Here is a 21,564-nt window from a genome sequence, read left to right on the forward strand (position 1 = left end):
GTGTGATTCTGTGCAAGCTGAAGCCTGTTGCTGTATATGATCTAGTGCTGGGAGGTTGTTTTATTCTGGACCAGCAATCCACCTACCTGTCCTATGAGGGTGGCGTAACGTGAGTAACGCAGCAAATCGCCCCAGATAACCATTACTGGACAGGACTTTTTGGAAACTCAGATTTTACATCACTAATCAATGTACAGTGGCTGGTAGATGCCATCAGGTAACAGCTACTTTTGAACACTGATCTGGATTAATAACAAAAACTGGTGATATTGGTTAATGAATAATCACCAACTGCAGTGGTAACTAACTAGTGAGTTCTAGATGTCTTTAACAATCACTTTGTGTATTATATATTTTATGTGCTCATTACTACGGTAGGTGGTTTGTGGATAATATTTACTGTTTTAAGAAACGATCCGGTCTTTAGTGTTAAAATGTATGCACCAAATTTTGTGATGATGTATACCAGGGAAGGCCTTTGTAGTGGGCAGATGGCCGTCTGGTCCAACTCTGAATCGGGCCACAATGTCTGAGTCAGCCTCGACATTTGCCTCTACCAAGGATGAATATAAAAGTGTCAGTAAGCGCAGTCGCAGTGGTTTAACTTTTTATTGAAGCAAAGTATCATACAATCATAAATATAAAAGAAAATTAATATTGTGTACATTACAGTGTAATTAAACAATAAATTCAAAGACGTTGTACAAATCTGTTGTCTGCATTTATCTCGTTTCTTTCAGACGTTCAGTCACAGAAAACGACACAAAAGTACAAGGATCGCACAGTATTGTTGATTTCGGCTAGAACATCATATTATGCCAGCTATCATTCACATCCAACAAGAACTTGTTAAGAAATACTTGAGCTAGAAAAAACAAAAATGTTTTCTGCGCTCGCCCCTCGCCCTCCCATGGGACATATAAAATGGGTATCACAGAGAAATAGGTGGATGACCTCCCGATACTCTGGTCATATACCACAAAGTGTTGGTTTGGGAGGTGTGAATGTGTCATCTTACTGAAGCAGATAACGTTGCTATGTAACTCTCCCACACTTCAACATATTGCTTTACTTTTCTGTCCTTCTCTAGAGCCACTCCCACCCATTCCACTGGAAAAAGGTAAAACGGCTTTGCTAGGAATAAGGGTAATGACGGAGGCTCTGGGTGGATCCACACTTGTAGTATGGATTTGCGTGCTGCTAAAAGTCATTTTTTGCCACCTTCTGACATGGCTTGGTCATTTAAAAAATACCAAAGATTGCCCATTCTGGCGCCAGGTGTAAATAGTTTACCAGGCAACATATCTACAGATTTGTACCCAGAAGCTTCCAATCAGGGGGCATAACCAAAAACTATGATAAAGGTCTGCTCGAGAATCTCCGCATTTCCAGCAGTTATGAGTGGTTGAAAGAACTATTAAAAATATTTATGAGAGAGAAAATGTAAAGTTATGCACTTTGGGATTAAGAATAATCGGGCAGCATATAAACTAAATGGCAAAAATGTAGGGATAACGGTGGTTGAAAAGGATTTGGGTGTGCTCATCGATTATAGACTCAGTAGCAGTACGCAATGTCAAAATGCAGCAACAAAAACAAATAAGGTGTTAGCATGCATAAAATGGGGTATGGAGACAAGGGATGAGAGCGTAATCCTGCCACTGTATAAATCATTGGTGCGGCCACACCTGGAATACTGTGTACAGTTCTGGGCACCTCACTATAAAAAGATATCTTGGAACTAGAAAGGGTTCAGAGGCGAGCCACCAAACTGGTTAAGGGAGGCACTGAGTTATGAGGAAAGACTCACAAGGTTAGATATGTTTACACTGGAAAAGAGGCAGCTGAGAGGGGACATTATTAATATTTATAAATACTGTAAGGGACAATACAAGGATTTATCAGATGATCTGTTTATCAAACAAATGCTACACAGGACAGGAGGACACCCCCTGAGGTTAGAAGAAAAAAACATTTCATACACAACGGAGGAAAGGGTTCTTTACAGTAAGAGCAGTAAGGATTTGGAATTATCTACCAGAGGAGGTAGTATTGGTGGACTCACTAAATAAGTGGATTAGATAAATTCCTAACTGATAGAAATATCCAAGGTTACTGCATCTAAATTATATTTAATTTTATAATACAGGTTGAACTCGATGGATATTTGTCTTTTTTCAACCTCACCAACTATGTAACTATGTAAGAGATACAATCTGTGAAGTATGTTCAGAAACATTTCTTTATTGGTTTAAAAATATTTGAATCATTTCCAATAAAACAAAGTTGCTCAGAGTTACACCAGTGTATCACTTTCCATATATAATTCCCCTCCGCAGTGTCACATGACTTAGCTGTGATCTTTGGAAGCAATAGGAGTTGTTGTATTGTCATGAGACGATTGAATAATGTTTATCCCTATTTGTTTGTAGATCTGCTGTAATTGGATATAAATCCTGACTGGTCTGGATGGATCACATCTCCTAGATGAAAATGAATCCTTCTTGTCAAGGTCTTGGCTAAACGTAACATTTAGGGCCGGATGTAATGCTGTACCAGTTGGCCGGAGGTGCGGGTTGCCCGTCACACTTGGATATTTTTTAATGCGCCAGTCATTTACAATACATAGGGGGTCATTCCAACCCGATCGCTCACTGTAGTTTATCGCAGCGATCGGGTCGGAACTGCGTCATTGCCTAGAGATCACCTCTGCCTGCTTGACAGGCAGAGGCGGTTGCACAGAGGTAGGGGGCAGCATAGCAGTGTTTGCCCGCCATTATGGGGGTGCGGTCCGGCCAACGTAGGCGTGGCCAGACCGTGCAGGGGCCGGGCAACGTCATACACAGCCGCTGCGACCAGGGGCAGTGACTATCAACTCCCGGCCAGCCGCAACAGCTGCGGAATGACCCCCATAACCACGCCTTTAATTGACGCTTTTAAAAAAAATCTGATTTCGGTTTGCAACACGGCCCTTAGTATTTAAAAGGGAAACTATAGGATTCACAAAGACCAATGTTCTTAATTCTTTATAGAATAATCACCATTAAGCTGGAGAGGTGACTGGGGATGGCAATGTAAAATGTGAGCTGAGGAAAGGGGGGAGTAGACGTCAATAACCATAGGCTGTCAGGACACAAGTACTGTTAGGACAAACGGTCAAAATTGAATGTGGCAAAGAGGAAACAAGTGTTGAAAAATCTGACCGGAAATGAGAGACTTAATGAACTGAGAGCATAGATGTATGACAGAAGAGTAAATTTACAGTACATGAAGCCGGCAGTAAAAGCAGTATTTCCTGCAGCAGCAATCCGCCAATGCAGAAGCACTGTGCAGGTAACGGGACAGCACAGCGTGCCAGGTCTGGTGTGAAGAGTGTCAGTGGCCAAAGATTTGTCCGGAGCAGTGAGCGGTGTCTAGGACATTGGGGAAAATGTTTTTGAAAGAAGATAGAGTAGGGACATAAAATAATAAAAAAGGAAGAAAACATGGCAGGTTAGGTGAATTATGGATGCTTTGCATGAGGGGGGAACTGGAGAAAGGGATGGGTTGAAGCAAATGAGGTAAACTATCAAAGGGAGGAGAGCAAGTTGGAAAATTTGGAGCAGAGATGGAAGAAGATAAGTCTAATTAATTATATGTCCAATGAGAGAGGATAAAAGAGTGAGGGGAAGAAGGCCAGTGGCAGCTAACCTGTTAATGGGAATGTTGACATGGACTACAGATATATTCTATGGAAAGGATCATAAAATTGGGAGAAGATGAATGACTGCAATGCTGTCACTTACATGCTAGGAAGTTGAGATCCTATACTGTCAGCTAGGAATGGTTCTAACTGGGACAGAAGCCTAAAGCCCAACGTGTGCTCCTTCTGTGGAATTGCGGGACTCCCTTTTGGTGCTGAATCTTGATAGCGGGTGGAGGATGAGGACTGGAAGAAAACCAATTAATGACAAAGGAGGATGTAGAAGAGATACACAGAAAACGTAGGGAACCAGTAAAGGAGCTGGTACCATATAGCGGGGTGTGAATTACATGCTAGGAAATCTAGGCGTAAGCTTCAAGATAACCGCACTCAGGCTCAGTGCAGAGTATATTAATACGTATTATTATTAGTAATAATCACACATTCTGCCATACAGAACATAAACATGTAAAACATTTCTTACACAGAGAATGAATTATGAGTATTCTCCTGGGTGACCGCACTCGTGTAAAAGTTCTGTCTTACTATAACTCCCTCTCCTTACACTCAGACCTATATCATGGGTTCACTCCTGTGTGACTTTTCTGATGTTTACTAAGTTGTGTTCTATATGTAAAGCATTTCCCGCATTCAGAGCAAGAATACGGTCTCTCTCCGGTGTGACGTCTCTGATGTATAACAAGTTCTGCATTACTTTTAAACCCTTTCCCACATTCCGAGCAAGAATACGGTCTCTCACCTGTGTGACGTCTCTGATGTCTAACAAGTTCTGATTTAATTGAAAAACCTCTCTCACATTCAGAGCAGGAATATGGGTATGCTCCTGTGTGAATCATCTGATGTCTAACAAGTAGTGCATTTACGTCAAACCCTTTCCCACATTCCGAGCAAGAAAACGGTATCTCACCTGTATGAAATCTGTGATGCCTAACAAGCTCGGGAAAACTTCTATACCCTTTCCCACATTTAGAGCAGGAATATGGTCTCTCGCCTGTGTGACGTCTCTGATGTAACCCAAGTTGTGAATTACGTGTAAAGCATTTCCCACATTCCGAGCAAGAATACGGTCTCTCTCCGGTGTGAAGTCTCTGATGTATAACAAGATGTGGATGACGTGTAAAACATTTCCCACACTCAGAGCAGGAATATGGTCTCTGCCCCGTGTGACTTTTCTGATGTCGAACAAGATCTGATTTAAGTGTAAAAGATTTCCCACAATCAGAGCAGGAAAATGGTTTCTCTCCAGTATGCATTCTCTGATGTCTAACAAGTTCTGAATTACTTATACACACACTCTCACATTCCGAGCAAGAATATAGTCTCTCACCTGTGTGACTTCTCTGATGTCTAACAAGTAGCGATTTAATTGGAAAACATTTCTCGCATTCCAAGCAAGAATAAGGTCTCTCACCTGTGTGACTTCTCTGATGTATAACAAGTTCTGATTTATATCTAAAACATTTCTTACATTCAGAGCAGGAATATGGGTATGCTCCTGTATGAATCATCTGATGTTTAACAAGATGTGAATTTACTTTAAAACATTTCCCACATTCTGAGCAAGAAAACAGTTTTTCATCTGTATGAATCATCTGATGTACAAGAAGTTCTGAATTACTTCTAAACCCTTTCCCACATTCTAAGCAGGAATATGGCGGCTCTCCTGTGTGACTCCTCTGATGTATAACAAGGTTTGAATTAAGAGTAAAACATTTTTCACATCCAGAGCAAGACACATTTGTAATGCAGTTGCTTTTTATACGAGTAGATATTTTCTGTGTATTATCTGCGGCTGTATACATGTCAGTGTGTGTGAGGTCTCCATCACATGAGACCGATTCCTCCTTTATATCAGTAGATGGATCTTTAGAGGAGTCTGTGGGTAAAAATATAGGAGGTTAGTCATTTAATGTAATTGTCCAATTCACTCCATGTGCTAACCAGCCCTTTCCTGGTGTACAGCCATACATCTGAATCTGTGAGGCCTGAGACACTCATCGAAATGTGCACCAGCCCTACGGTAGGTGCAAATTCTTCATCTGAGCAGGGTTGGCTGGTTTAAACCAAATGTTTTTTTTTTTTTTTTTTCACACATTCTATTTTTTATTTTTTTTATCATCCTGTGACCACAGGCACGGTGCCGTGACTTCTTAAAAAAAGCCTTGTTGCTTGGTTCTTCATTTGAGTGAGCTGAACCAATGCAGTAAATTCACACACACAACAGAGAAATAAGTAAGATGGGAGGGTGAACCAGATCAGAGAGGTAATAAATCTTCCTAGCATCAGCTAAGATTCCACATACTCCTCCCCAACAATCCTAAAGTACAGGAGAAAACCGTAACTAATATTCTCATTTTCACTTATCTCGGAGTGTACTTTGTATATGTTTTAATATATTTAGTCTACCTACATATATTCAGATGAAATAGGAATAATAAGCAGTAAAAACTAAGAATTTACTCACCGGTAATTCTATTTCTCGTAGTCCGTAGTGGATGCTGGGTACTCCGTAAGGACCATGGGGGGTAAAGACGGGCACCGCAGGAGACTGGGCACTCTTAAAAGAAAGATTAGGTACTATATCTGGTGTGCACTGGCTCCTCCCTCTATGCCCCTCCTCCAGACCTCAGTTAGGGAAACTGTGCCCGGAAGAGCTGACATTACTAGGAAAGGATTTGGAATCCAGGGTAAGACTCATACCAGCCACACCGTACAACTCGTGATAACTATACCCAGTTAACAGTATGAAACAAGAATGAGCCTCATTAACAGATGGCTCAAAACAATAACCCTTTTGTTAAGCAATAACTATATACATGTATTGCAGAGAGTCCGCACTTGGGACGGGCTCCCAGCATCCACTACGGACTACGAGAAATAGAATTACCGGTGAGTAAATTCTTATTTTCTCTGACGTCCTAGTGGATGCTGGGTACTCCGTAAGGACCATGGGGATTATACCAAAGCTCCCAAACGGGCGGGAGAGTGCGGATGACTCTGCAGCACCGAATGAGAGAACTCCAGGTCCTCCTCAGCCAGGGTATCAAACTTGTAGAATTTTGCAAGTGTGTTTGAACCCGACCAAGTAGCAGCTCGGCAAAGTTGTAAGGCCGAGACCCCTCGGGTAGCCGCCCAAGAAGAGCCCACCTTCCTCGTGGAATGGGCTTTTACGGATTTAGGATGCGGCAGGCCAGCCGCAGAATGAGAAAGCTGAATCGTGTTACAGATCCAGCGAGCAATAGTCTGCTTTGAAGCAGGAGCACCCAGCTTGTTGGGTGCATGCAGGATAAATAGCGAGTCAGTTTTCCTGACTCCAGCCGTCCTGGAAACATAGATTTTCAAAGTCCAGACTACGTCCAGCAACTTGGAATCCTCCAAGTCTCGAGTAGCCGCAGGCACCACAATAGGTTGGTTCAAATGAAACGCTTATGAAGGAATTGGGGACGAGTCCTCAATTCTGCCCTGTCTATATGGAAAATCAGATATGGGCTTTTATACGACAAAGCCGCCAATTCTGACACCTGCCTGGCCGAAGCCAAGGCCAACAGCATGACCACCTTCCACGCAAGATATTTTAACTCCACGGTCTTAAGTGGCTCAAACCAATGTGATTTTAGGAAATCCAACACCACGTTGAGATCCCAAGGTGCCACCGGAGGCACAAAAGGGGGCTGAATATGCAGCACTCCCTTAACAAACGTCTGAACTTCAGGCAGTGAAGCCAGTTCTTTTTGAAAGAAAATAGATAGGGACGAAATCTGGACTTTAATGGATCACAATTTTAGGCCCATAGTCACTCCTGACTGTAGGAAGTACAGAAATCGACCCAGCTGAAATTCCTCTGTTGGGGCCTTTCTAGCCTCACACCAAGCAACATATTTTCACCATATGCGGTGATAATGTTTTGCTGTCACGTCCTTCCTAGCTTTTATCAGCGTAGGAAAGACTTCCTCTAGAATGCCCTTTTCCCTTAGGATCCGGCGTTCAACCGCCATGCCGTCAAACGCAGGCGTGGAAAGTCTTGGAACAGACAGGGTCCCTGCTGCAGCAGGTCCTGTCGGAGCGGCAGAGGCCATGGGTCCTCTGAGATCATTTCTTGAAGTTCCGGGTACCAAGTTCTTCATGGCCAGTCCGAAACGATGAGTATAGTCCTTACTCCTCTCTTTCTTATTATCCTCAGTACCTTGGGTATGAGAGGAAGAGGAGGGAACACATAAACCGACTGGTACACCCAAGGTGTCACTAAAGCGTCCACAGCTATCGCCTGAGGGTCCCTTCACCTGGCACAATATCTTTTTAGCTTTTAGTTGAGGCGGGACGCCATCATGTCCACCTGTGGTCGTTCCCAACGGTTTACAATCAGCTTGAAGACTTCTGGATGAAGTCCCCACTCTCCCGGGTGGAGGTCGTGTCTGCTGAGGAAGGCTGCTTCCTAGTTGTCCACTCCCGGAATGAACACTGCTGACAGTGCTAGCACGTGATTCTCCGCCCATCGAAGAATCCTTGTGGCTTCTGCCATTGCCATCCTGCTTCTTGTGCCGCCCTATCGATTTACATGGGCGACTGCCGTGATGTTGTCTGACTGAATCAGCACCGGTTGGTTTTAAAGCAGGGATTCTGCTTGACTCAGGGCATTGTAAATGGCCCTTAGCTCCAGAATATTTATGTGTAGGGAAGTTTCCTGACTCAACCATTGTCCTTGGAAGTTTCTTCCCTGAGTGACTGCCCCCCAACCTCGGAGGCTTGCATCCGTGGTCACCAGGACCCAGTCCTGTATGCCGAATCTGCGGCCTTCGAGAAGATGAGCACTCTGCAGCCACCACAGCAGACACACCCTCGCCCTCGGGGACAGGGTGATCAGCTGATGCATTTGAAGATACGATCCGGACCAATTGTCCAATAGATCCCACTGGAAGATCCTTGCATGGAACCTGCCGAAGGGAATCGCTTCGTAAGAAGCTACCATCTTTCCCAGGATTCGCGTGCAGTGATGCACCGACACCTGTTTTGGTTTCAGGAGGTCCCTGACCAGAGATGATAATTCCTGGGCCTTCTCCTCCGGGAGAAACACCTTCTTCTGTTCTGTGTCTAGAATCATACCCAGGAACAGCAGACGCGTCGCAGGAATCAGCTGTGACTTTGGGATATTCAGAATCCAGCCGTGCTGATGCAGCACTTCCTGAGAAAGTGCTACACTGATTAGCAACTGCTCTTTGGACCTCGTCTTTATCAGGAGATCGTCCAAGTACGGGATAATTATAACTCCCTTCTTTCGAAGGAGTATCATCATTTCGGCCATTACCTTGGTAAATACCCTCGGTGCCGTGGACAGACCAAACGGCAACGTCTGGAATTGGTAATGACAGTCCTGTACCACAAACCTGAGGTACTCCTGGTGAGGTGGGTAAATGGGAACATGTAGGTATGCATCCTTGATGTCCAATGACACCATAAAATCCCCCTCTTCTAGGCTTGCAATAACCGCCCTGAGCGATTCCATCTTGAACTTGAACTTCCTTATATAAGTACAATATGGGGTTAGGTGCGCCAAGGGACAAACTTGTACTTGTTTGAAAGGGATGATGTTTGAAAAGATACTCAAACTAATTGTTGAATCTCACAATGGTGTTCTTTATTTTGATCAGAAAAATGGGGGGGGGGAAAGGTGGTAATGGATATGGAGGAAGGGGGAGTGAAAGAGCTGGGGGGAGGGGCAAAGGAAAAAAGTTGTAATCAATAGGATATAAGCGTAACAATATCCGTAATGGCGGATATCTTTTTATGGTTAATAAATCGTATTGGAGGCACTCAGTTCAGTTGCGTCCCACCTCTGTAGTGCCTAGAGTCTTATGATACTGTCCAGAGCCTGTGTGTGGTAAATTTGTTTGGTCAGAAAAAAATGTGGAAGAATTGCAGCAAAAATGGTGGGGGTCCCCCCGGAGGGTCGGTGCGGCAAGGGGTCCTGGTGATCGCTAAGGGTTAGGTAATGAGGGCTCCGGACATACCGTCCGCCCCTAGGCTCTGTCAGTACACAGTGTCGCTCTTTTGAGAACACTGTGACTAACTGTGCCAATGGGGAAGCGGTCACCGTCTTGGAGAGGGAAAAGGACGACTGCTTCTAGCCCTGCTGGGCTGTCTGCCGTGTCCTTTCCTCTCCTACAGAGTCCCTTACCTTGTCCTCGTAGCCCCGTCTCGTTCCCTCTTGCCGGCGGCCTTCTCCGTTCTTCTTCGGCGGCGTTGTCCTCTTCCTTCCGGGTTGCTCCGATCACGTGATCAGGGTGCGAGGTCGCGATGTCTTCGGTCCGTGAAGCGGCGGCTCCCTCTCTTCCGTTTTCGTTTACTTTACGGCTCTGTCTGTCTGGAGGTTAAATTGAATGTTATATTCGTGGATAAAAGCAAGGTGCTATTGGTTCCAACGCGTATCGGCCCTTTCTGGCCTTCGTCAGGGAATCTTGTTCGGCCATGTTTGTTGTGGGCTATTTAGCCCATCTTGGAAAAAAAGTCTCTTTTTCATTGGTCCTGATTTGGAGGCGGTCTGGGGAGCAGGTGCAATTAGTTTGAGGACAAGTACATGAAAAACACAAGCTGCAGGGGAAGGGTGATTGTGGATACCGGTGTGCATAAGATTTTTGCAGAAGCACGGAAAAAATAAATAAAAATAAAAAATAGTAAAATAAGAGTAATAAAAAAAAAAAAAAGTAATACAAAAATAAAATAAAAATGGAACTAAAATAAATATGAAAGTAAAAATAATAATATTACTGATAAAAATAAAAATAAAATCAAAATGAAGAATACAAATATTCTTCTTAGTGAAAGTTTATGGTAATTACAAACAATAGTAATCTTGAGGGATGAGGGAAAAATTAATAGTATATACCCAGATTTGTACATAAATCGAAAACTAGAGTGACCGCAAGTAATCCTGATTTTTAGTGGTCTTTTCTAAACTTCTATGGTGTTGGTTTGTAATTCTGATGCCCTCTATTGGTAGTACGTTTGAGGTAAAAGTTTAAAGTGTTAAAAGGGGTTGTAATATGTTTCATGGTCAAACCCCCATGATCACGGATCTTACTTCATTATCTATGTTGAGCCCATGTAGTTTCAGTGTTCTAAGTGTGAATATCCATTTGAGTTCTTCTTTGTTTACTTTCTTAATGAAGTCTCCGCCCCGCCAGTTCTTTGTTATTGTTTTTATTCCTAGTATTCTCATCCCAGCGGGGTCTTGTTTGTGTCTCTCCCGAAAATGATCCGAGAGGCTGTGTGTCTCTACCCCCTTTCTTATATGTTCAGATATTCTGGTCTTTAGGGGTCTTATTGTTCTTCCTATATACTGTAAACGGCAGGGGCATTCTATTAGATAGATTACACCCTTAGTATGGCATGTGATATGATCCTGAATGGTGAATGATTCCTGTGTGTTTGACTGGAATTCATATGTGCCTTTTGTCGTGGTATGTATGGACTTACAGTATTGGCAGCAGTTACAGTGGAAAAAGCCTTTGTTTAGTTTGTTTCCTGTTAAGGTGGTTTGTGTTATTCCTTTTCTTTCTAGATGGCTGTGGGTCACCTTAGATTTTATGTCTGGTGCCTTCCTGTATATCATTCTAGGTTGTCTGGGTAATAGGGTCCCTAGTATGTCGTCTTCTAGGAGGATGTGCCAATGATCGCGTATGATCTTCTCTATTTTTCGGTTTTTGCAACTGTACTGAGTTTGGAAAGTGATATTCCAGTCTTTTGGGTCTTTTGTCTGTTCTTTTTTGTTCTTATATGTCAGGAGTGTTTTCCTTTCTATCTCTGAAATCCCTTGTAGATCTTTATCTAGGCTCTCCTCTTTATATCCCCTATCCATGAATAATTTTTTCATTACATTTGCTTGTGAGTGATAGTCTTCTATTTTCGTGCAGTTTCTTCTGACTCTTTTGAATTGGCCTGCTGGTATGTTTTTCAACCAGTTAGGGTGGTGTCCGCTATTCGATAGGATATAGCTATTGACATCCACACTTTTCTGGTATATTTTTGTGCAGATTTTTGTCTCCTCTGTAAAGATGGTAATGTCCAAAAAGTTCACTGTGGTTCTACTGTAATTTGTGGTGAACACTAAATTGTTTTTGTTCAAATTAATGTGTTCAAGGAAACTAAGGAGCTGATCCTCAGTTCCTTTCCATATGAAAATTACGTCATCTATATAACGCCGCCAGAGGACTAGGTTCTCTGGCGGCGTTATATAGATGACGTAATTTTCATATGGAAAGGAACTGAGGATCAGCTCCTTAGTTTCCTTGAACACATTAATTTGAACAAAAACAATTTAGTGTTCACCACAAATTACAGTAGAACCACAGTGAACTTTTTGGACATTACCATCTTTACAGAGGAGACAAAAATCTGCACAAAAATATACCAGAAAAGTGTGGATGTCAATAGCTATATCCTATCGAATAGCGGACACCACCCTAACTGGTTGAAAAACATACCAGCAGGCCAATTCAAAAGAGTCAGAAGAAACTGCACGAAAATAGAAGACTATCACTCACAAGCAAATGTAATGAAAAAAATTATTCATGGATAGGGGATATAAAGAGGAGAGCCTAGATAAAGATCTACAAGGGATTGCAGAGATAGAAAGGAAAACACTCCTGACATATAAGAACAAAAAAGAACAGACAAAAGACCCAAAAGACTGGAATATCACTTTCCAAACTCAGTACAGTTGCAAAAACCGAAAAACAGAGAAGATCATACGCGATCATTGGCACATCCTCCTAGAAGACGACATACTAGGGACCCTATTACCCAGACAACCTAGAATGATATACAGGAAGGCACCAGACATAAAATCTAAGGTGACCCACAGCCATCTAGAAAGAAAAGGAATAACACAAACCACCTTAACAGGAAACAAACTAAACAAAGGCTTTTTCCACTGTAACTGCTGCCAATACTGTAAGTCCATACATACCACGACAAAAGGCACATATGAATTCCAGTCAAACAACACACAGGAATCATTCACCATTCAGGATCATATCACATGCCATACTAAGGGTGTAATCTATCTAATAGAATGCCCCTGCCGTTTACAGTATATAGGAAGAACAATAAGACCCCTAAAGACCAGAATATCTGAACATATAAGAAATATAAGAAAGGGGGTAGAGACACAGCCTCTCGGATCATTTTCGGGAGAGACACAAACAAGACCCCGCTGGGATGAGAATACTAGGAATAAAAACAATAACAAAGAACTGGCGGGGCGGAGACTTCATTAAGAAAATAAACAAAGAAGAACTCAAATGGATATTCACACTTAGAACACTGAAACCACATGGGCTCAACATAGATAATGAAGTAAGATCCGTGATCATGGGGGTTTGACCATGAAACATATTACAACCCCTTTTAACACTTTAAACTTTTACCTCAAACGTACTACCAATAGAGGGCATCAGAATTACAAACCAACACCATAGAAGTTTAGAAAAGACCACTAAAAATCAGGATTACTTGCGGTCACTCTAGTTTTCGATTTATGTACAAATCTGGGTATATACTATTAATTTTTCCCTCATCCCTCAAGATTACTATTGTTTGTAATTACCATAAACTTTCACTAAGAAGAATATTTGTATTCTTCATCTTATTTTATTTTGATTTTATTTTATTTTTATCAGTAATATTATTTTTACTTTCATATTTATTTTAGTTCCATTTTTATTTTATTTTTTTATTATTACTTTTTTTTTTTTTTTTTTTTTTTTATTATTACTCTTATTTTACTATTTTTTATTTTTATTTATTTTTTCCGTGCTTCTGCAAAAATCTTATGCACACCGGTATCCACAATCACCCTTCCCCTGCAGCTTGTGTTTTTCATGTACTTGTCCTCAAACTAATTGCACCTGCTCCCCAGACCGCCTCCAAATCAGGACCAATGAAAAATAGGATTTTGGTACCTACCAGGTAAATCCTTTTCTTTGAATCCATAGGGGGCACTGGAGTACTCTTGGGATATGGACGGCTTCCACCGGAAGAAGGCACTGAATAAATTAATTTTGAGACTACTCCTCCCCTCCATATCCTGCAGCACTTCAGTGTTTTTTACTGAGCCGAACAGGATCGATAGAGAGATTGACAAAAGGAGAATTACATATAGTCTCACAGACAACAATAAAGTTGACACAACGTAACAGACAACTAAACAGTTGACACCATAACTGATTAACCCTTGTTAAATTTAAACCAGTCGTGAAAGTGTGTTACCATAAGAACCACTGGACTCCTAAAACAGGTAAACTGCTCTGGGTGGGCGTCCAGTGCCCCCTATGGATTCAAAGAAAAGGATTTACCTGGTAGGTACCAAAATCCTATTTTCTTTTTCATCCACTAGGGGTCACTGGAGTACTCTTGGGATGTACCAAAGTCTCCTCCGTGGCGGGAGAGCTGTTTGGCACCTGTAACACTAAACGGCCAAAGCTAGATGCTGCTGCCGCGAACGTATCAAACTTGTAAAAGCGCACAAACGTGTGCACTGACGACCAAGTAGCCGCACGGCAAAGCTGTGTCGTAGAAGCCCCACGACTCGCTGCCCATGACGTCCCCACAGAACGTGTGGAATGAGCTGTTACTGAAGTAGGTGGCTGTAACTTAGCATAAAGGTAAGCCTGACGTATAGTCAGTTTGATCCATCTGGATAAGGTCTGCTTAGAGGCTGGCCAACCCCTCTTAGCTGCGTCATAGAGAACAAACAACGTATCTGTCTTACGCACAGTAGACGTTCGGGAAACATAGATGCGCAATGCGCGAACCACATCCAACGTTCCAGAATCTCCTGTTAACACAGGAACTACTATTGGTTGATTGATGTGAAAAGACGACACTACCTTTGGTAGAAAAACGGGATTCGTCCGAAGTTCCGCTCTGTCATCATGAAAAATTAAATACGGTGACTTGCATGACAAGGCACCCAAATCTGAAACACGCTTAGCCGAAGCTAAGGCTAAAAGAAAAATCGTTTTCCAAGTGAGAAATTTAATATCCACTTGTTGTAAGGGTTCAAAGTAATCGGACTGTAAAAAATCTAAAACCAGATTCAAGTCCCATGGTGCTGTAGGTGGAATGAAAGGAGGCTGTATCCTCTTTACACCCTGTAGAAACGTATGTATTGACTGCAACGAGGCCAATTTCCTTTGAAAATAAATTGACAACGCAGATACCTGCACCTTTAGTGTGGAAAGACGTAGTCCTCCATCTAACCCCATTTGTAAAAATAACAAAAGACGGGATAATTTAAAAGACGATGTCGGAAATTTCCGAGCTTCACACCAACCTATATAAGTACGCCAAATTCTATAATAATGAGCTGCCGTAACCGGCTTCCTAGCTCGTACCATGGTTGGTATAACAGACTCAGGAATGCCCTCTTTCCTTAAGATGGCCTTTTCAACAGCCACCCCGTCAAACGCAGCCGCGCTAAATCGGGGTAAAGGAACGGACCCTGTTGTAACAGGTCCGGACGTAGTGGGAGTGGCCACGGATCGTCTGCGAGTAACCCGAGGAGATCCGAGAACCAAGCCCTCCGAGGCCAATGAGGCGCTATTAGAATGACTGTGACGAACCCTCTCTTGATCCGTTTTAGCACCAACGGGAGCAGCGGAAACGGTGGAAACAGATACACAAGGCTGTATGGCCACGTGGCTGTGAGAGCATCCACCGCCACTGCCCCTGGATCTCTTGTTCTGGACACATATCTTGACACCTGATGATTGTGGCGGGATGCCATTAGATCCACCTGAGGGTAACCCCACTTCTGGATCAACATCTGAAATACTTCTGGATTTAATGCCCACTCTCCTGGATGAAAATCCCGACGACTGAGAAAATCTGCCTCCCAGTTGTCCACTCCAGGAATGAACACTGCCGATAATATCACCTGGTGATATTCGGCCCATCTGAGGATCCGAGCTACTTCCCGCATAGCCATGCGGCTTCTCGTTCCTCCTTGTTTGTTTATATATGCGACTGCCGTCGCGTTGTCTGACTGCACCTGAACAGTCTGAAAACGAAACATGTACACCGCTTGTCTTAGAGCATTGTAAATCGCCCTGAGTTCCAGAACATTTATGGATAGCGATCTTTCGTGATCCGCCCAGAGGCCCTGGAGCCGATAACTCTGAACTACAGCTCCCCAACCTCTGAGACTTGCGTCTGTTGTCAGAATTATCCAATTCGCGACGCCGAATCGTCTCCCTGCAGATAGATTGTGTATTTTTAACCACCAGAGAAGAGACACCCTGACTTGTGGTGACAACCTCACCCTGTGGTGCAGCTGCAGATGTGATCCCGACCACTGTGCTAACACCTCCAGTTGAAACGGACGTGAGTGAAATCTTCCGAACTGAAGTGCTTCGAAAGCCGCCACCATTGTGCCTAGAAGGCGAATGCACAAATGTACTGAGACAGTGCGTGGCTTGAGCACTAATTGCACCAGATGACGAATGCCCTGTACTTTCTGTTGTGGCAGGTAAACCCTTTGTTTTACTGTATCGAGAATCATCCCTAGGAATTGAAGTCGTTGACACGGAATTAGATGTGATTTCTTTAAACTGACTATCCAACCGTGCTGAACTAGTACATTGTACGTTAGTAAGGCATGTTGGAGAAGCAATTGTTGAGACGGAGCCTTTATGAGTAGATCGTCTAAATACGGAACAATTATTACCCCTAGGGACCTGAGATGAGCTGTCATCACGGACATTACCTTGGTGAATACCCGAGGCGCTGATGAGAGGCCAAACGGTAGAGCCTGAAATTGGTAATGGTCTCGCCTTATCGCAAACCTTAAGAAACTCTGGTGAGGTGGCCAAATCGGAATGTGCAAATACGCATCCTTGAGATCTAGTGCAATCATGAATTCCTGTGGCTCTAACCCTGCAATTACTGACCTGAGAGATTCCATCTTGAATCTGTGGTAAGTGACGTAATGATTGAGACCTTTTAGGTTCAATATTGGCCTGACTGAGCCATCTGGTTTTGGTACCAGAAACAGACTGGAATAATAACCCTGCCCCTGTTCCTGCACAGGGACCGGAATTATCACTGCAGCATTCAGCAGAGACTGAATGGCAACCTGCAGAACTGCTTTCTTGTCGTCCGACACAGGCAGTCCTGTCGTGAAAAATCTTCCTGTCGGAAGATAATCGAACTCTATTTTGTAACCCTCTAATACTAAATTGCGGATCCACCCATCTGTGGACGTCTGCAGCCACGCCCCCTGAAAACTCTGAAGGCGTGCTCCCACAATTGGAGATCCGAGATGGGCTGGGAGCCCGTCATGCCACTGGTTTGTTAGTGGTCTTGGTGTCTTGACGACGTGTATTGGATTGTCGGGCACTACGTCCCCGACCTCTTCTGCCCGGCGTGACTGCTCCTCCCTGCCCACGAAAGGGCTGAGTTCTAAAGGATTTGAACGCCGGACCAGAATATTTCCGTTTAGGTATAGTTGTAGGCGATGGAAGAAAAACAGACTTCCCTCCAGTAGCCTCAGAAATCCATTTGTCCAATTCAGGACCAAAAAGTTTCTCGCCATCATAAGGCAATGCCTCTATACCTTTTTTAACCTCCGTCTCCGCCTGCCACGAACGCAGCCAAAGTGCTCGTCGTACTGTGACTAGCGATGAGGACAGGCGAGAAGTAAGCTGACAGACGTCAGTAGAAGCTGTACATAGATATTCAGCAGCTTCCCAGATTTGATCCGCGAGAAGTATAAGATGATCATCTTGCAGAGCCGATTTGAGCTCTTTTATCCATACCATTAAAGCTTTAGTAACCCAAATGCCAACCAACCCAGGTCTTAACAGCACTCCAGTTGCTGTGTACATGGACCTTAGCATAGCCTCTATTTTACGATCTGCAGGGTCTTTAAGCGTAGTAGCAGTTGGAACTGGTATGGTTAACTTCCTCGTAAGTTTAGATACGGATGAATCCACCAAAGGTGGGTTCTCCCATGTAGCTGTCATGGCCTCTGGAAACGGGTAACTCGATTTAAATCTACGAGGAATAGAAAACCGTTTGTCCGGATTTTTCCGTGACTCCAGTAACATTTTATTAAGAGATTCCGAGATAGGGAAACACATCGGAGATCTCTGTCGTTTAGTAAAGACTACCTCATCATTCGTCAGTGGCTCCTCAGTTTCCGTAAACTCCAGCGACTGACGAACTGCTCTGATGAGATTGTCAATACCTGGGCTGTCAAAGTCGTCACCTTCTGACTGTTGTTCTATTTCGCCCTCCTCGTACTCCTGTTCAGTGAGATCTAGTATCCCAGAGACAGGAAAATTAGTAGGAAAAGGAAATTTATCTTTTCCACTCAAGGTGGACTTATGACCAGTTTGAGACTCCCCAGGTAACTCAAATGGTCTCATCTTAAACTCAGATCTTGCCGCCTCTCTTTCTTCACGAGAGGCGGCCAGTTCTGATTGTAAACCAACTAATACATCTGCAAGTAAAGCCCATGGCGGGTCCTGAGATGCTGGCTTTACTTCTGGAATGGAAATCGTATTTATGGCTGTATTAACAACACATGCTGTACATGTGGTGGATCCATCAGGCAACACACTCTTACAGACATGACATGACAAATGTTTCTTAGATTTTGCTGGTGTCTTACTCATTATGAAGACAGACAATACAAACTCCACACAGACAGACTGCACGACTCAGTAATAACACCAAAGTTCCTGGTATATATCTAGGCAAGTGCAGTGCCTGCCAGAAATACGAAAACTGACCCCAAAATTCCTCTAGTACCACTCTTAGCCGAGATGTAAAATAGGAAACCTGGAACAGACAGGAGAACATTTAAACATATTAAGCATTTCTTGACACTGCCAAATACTGTTAAAGTCTCCCCCCCCACTCCCACGACCTCCGTGTACAGCACCGGGTCTGGGCCTGTGGAAGTTTTGCAAAGGGCCGTGTGAGCGGCCTGCCTGTAGACCCCGGACAACGGAACTCCTCGGCTGCTGCGGGCGGATGGCGGAAGCAGAGAGCGTGCTGCATAGAGCCGTGGAGCGGCCTATGCACACGTGCTCCCGCCCGCCACACACAGCATAGCGGCGTGTCTGTGTAGCCAAGCAGCGCTGCTGCTGCGCAGGGAGCAGCGGTCTCTTAGGATGCTGGGAGCCGGAGAGTGAGAGCGCGCCGCATGGACCGTGAAGCGGCCCCTGTACACGCGCTCCGGGCAGCGGTGAGTACCCAACAATCCCCAACAGTGGAGCGGCAGCAAGCGCTGACCGCCCCAACCCAACATACCTGGACCGTGACAAAAGTCTATGACGGGGCCTTCATCCAAGCTCCGTCCAGCTTTCCTGCAGGCAGCCTGCAAGTGGAGTGAGGGAGCTCTTTACAGAGAGGTCCGACACTCACGGCTACTCAGCCGCTTCCACTGTCCCTGACCCACGCCTGTTAGAAGGGGGGAAAGGACGTGGAAATTGAAGGAAAAAAAAAACTTAGAAAAAATTCCAATACTTTGTGGACGAGCTCCACTATGCCTTCTAACTGTGTCGAGCACAGAAAAAACACTGAAGTGCTGCAGGATATGGAGGGGAGGAGTAGTCTCAAAATTAATTTATTCAGTGCCTTCTTCCGGTGGAAGCCGTCCATATCCCAAGAGTACTCCAGTGACCCCTAGTGGATGAAAAAGAAAAGAGAGACTTTTTTCCAAGATGGGCTAAATAGCCCACAACAAACATGGCCGAACAAGATTCCCTGACGAAGGCCAGAAAGGGCCGATACGTGTTGGAACCAATAGCACCTTGCTTTTATCCACGAATATAACATTCAATTTAACCTCCAGACAGACAGAGCCGTAAAGTAAACGAAAACGGAAGAGAGGGAGCCGCCGCTTCACGGACCGAAGACATCGCGACCTCGCACCCTGATCACGTGATCGGAGCAACCCGGAAGGAAGAGGACAACGCCGCCGAAGAAGAACGGAGAAGGCCGCCGGCAAGAGGGAACGAGACGGGGCTACGAGGACAAGGTAAGGGACTCTGTAGGAGAGGAAAGGACACGGCAGACAGCCCAGCAGGGCTAGAAGCAGTCGTCCTTTTCCCTCTCCAAGACGGTGACCGCTTCCCCATTGGCACAGTTAGTCACAGTGTTCTCAAAAGAGCGACACTGTGTACTGACAGAGCCTAGGGGCGGACGGTATGTCCGGAGCCCTCATTACCTAACCCTTAGCGATCACCAGGACCCCTTGCCGCACCGACCCTCCGGGGGGACCCCCACCATTTTTGCTGCAATTCTTCCACATTTTTTTCTGAGCAAACAAACTTACCACACACAGGCTCTGGACAGTATCATAAGACTCTAGGCACTACAGAGGTGGGACGCCACTGACCTGAGTGCCTCCAATACGATTTATTAACCATAAAAAGATATCCGCCATTACGGATATTGTTACGCTTATATCCTATTGATTACAACTTTTTTCCTTTGCCCCTCCCCCCAGCTCTTTCACTCCCCCTTCCTCCATATCCATTACCACCTTTCCCCCCCCCATTTTTCTGATCAAAATAAAGAACACCATTGTGAGATTCAACAATTAGTTTGAGTATCTTTTCAAACATCATCCCTTTCAAACAAGTACAAGTTTGTCCCTTGGCGCACCTAACCCCATATTGTACCTACCACTATCGAAGTTTGAGGAACTTCTGCAAATAGGTAGCAGCCTTAGGACAAATCAAATACCCACCTACATGAGCGCTGGATAACCTTCCTTCTAAATTCCTTATATAAGTGTTCAAGGATTTTAAATTTAGGATGGGTCTCACCGAACAGTCTGGTTTCGGTACCACAAACAATGTGGAATAGTAACCCCGCCCCTGTTGAAGGGGGGGTACCTTGATCACCACCTGCTGGAGGTACAGCTTGTGAATAGCTGCCAGTAGTACCTCCCTTTCTTTGGGAGCAGCCGGTAAGGCTGATTTGAGGTAACGGCGAGGGGGAGTGGCCTCGAACTCCAGCTTGTATCCCTGAGATACCACTTGCAGAACCCAGAGATCCACCTGTGAGCGAACCTACTGGTCGCTGAAGTTCCAGAGACGCACCCCGCCTGTGGAGCCCCAGCGTCATGCGGTGGACTTAGAGGAAGCGGGGGGAGGATTTTTGTTCCTGGGAACTGGCTGTCTGGTGCAGCTTTTTCCATTTTCCCTTGCCTCTGGGCAGAAAGGAAGCGCCTCTGACCCGCTTGCCTTTTTGGGGCCGAAAGGACTGTACCTGATAATACGGTGCTTTCTTAGGCTGTGAGGAAACCTGAGGTAAAAATGTCGACTTCCCATCTGTTGCTGTGGATACGAGGTCCGAGAGACCATCCCCAAACAATTCCTCACCCTTATAAGGCAAAACCTCCATGTGCCTTTTAGAATCAGCATCACCTGTCCACTGCCGAGTCCACAATACTCTTCTGGCAGAAATGGACATTGCATTAATTCTAGATGCCAGCCGGCAAATATCCCTCTGTGCATCTCTCATATATAAGACTACGTCTTTAATATGCTCTATGGTTATCAAAATAGTATCCCTGTCTAGGGTATCAATATTATCTGACAGGGTATCGGACCAAGCTGCTGCAGCACTACACATCCATTCTGAAGCAATTGCAGGTCTCAGTATAGTACCTGAGTGTGTATATACAGACTCCAGGATAGCCTCCTGCTTTCTATCAGCAGGCTCCTTTAAGGCGGCCGTATCCTGAGACGGCAGTGCCACCTTTTTTGACAAGCGTGTGAGCGCCTTATCCACCCTAGGGGATGTCTCCCAACGCAACCTGTCCTCTGGCGGGAAAGGGTACGCCATCA

The 21,564-nt window shown here is 44.5% G+C and overlaps 1 protein-coding gene across 2 annotated transcripts in view; it reads right to left on the reverse strand.

Moving 5' to 3' along the window:
- Window positions 1–590: 590 nt before the first annotated feature.
- The window catches only part of LOC134983947 (zinc finger protein 436-like), a 106,689-nt gene continuing 85,715 nt past the window's right edge, over window positions 591–21,564 (reverse strand). For both annotated transcript variants that reach the window (XM_063949563.1, XM_063949562.1), the window contains exon 9: window positions 591–5,579. In XM_063949563.1, coding sequence (XP_063805633.1) covers window positions 4,261–5,579 — 1,319 coding nt within the window. In that variant the 3' untranslated portion in view covers window positions 591–4,260. The remainder of the gene's footprint in view (window positions 5,580–21,564) is intronic.

Source organism: Pseudophryne corroboree (assembly GCF_028390025.1).
Source record: "Pseudophryne corroboree isolate aPseCor3 chromosome 3 unlocalized genomic scaffold, aPseCor3.hap2 SUPER_3_unloc_3, whole genome shotgun sequence".
NCBI classification, from domain to species: Eukaryota; Metazoa; Chordata; class Amphibia; order Anura; family Myobatrachidae; genus Pseudophryne; species Pseudophryne corroboree.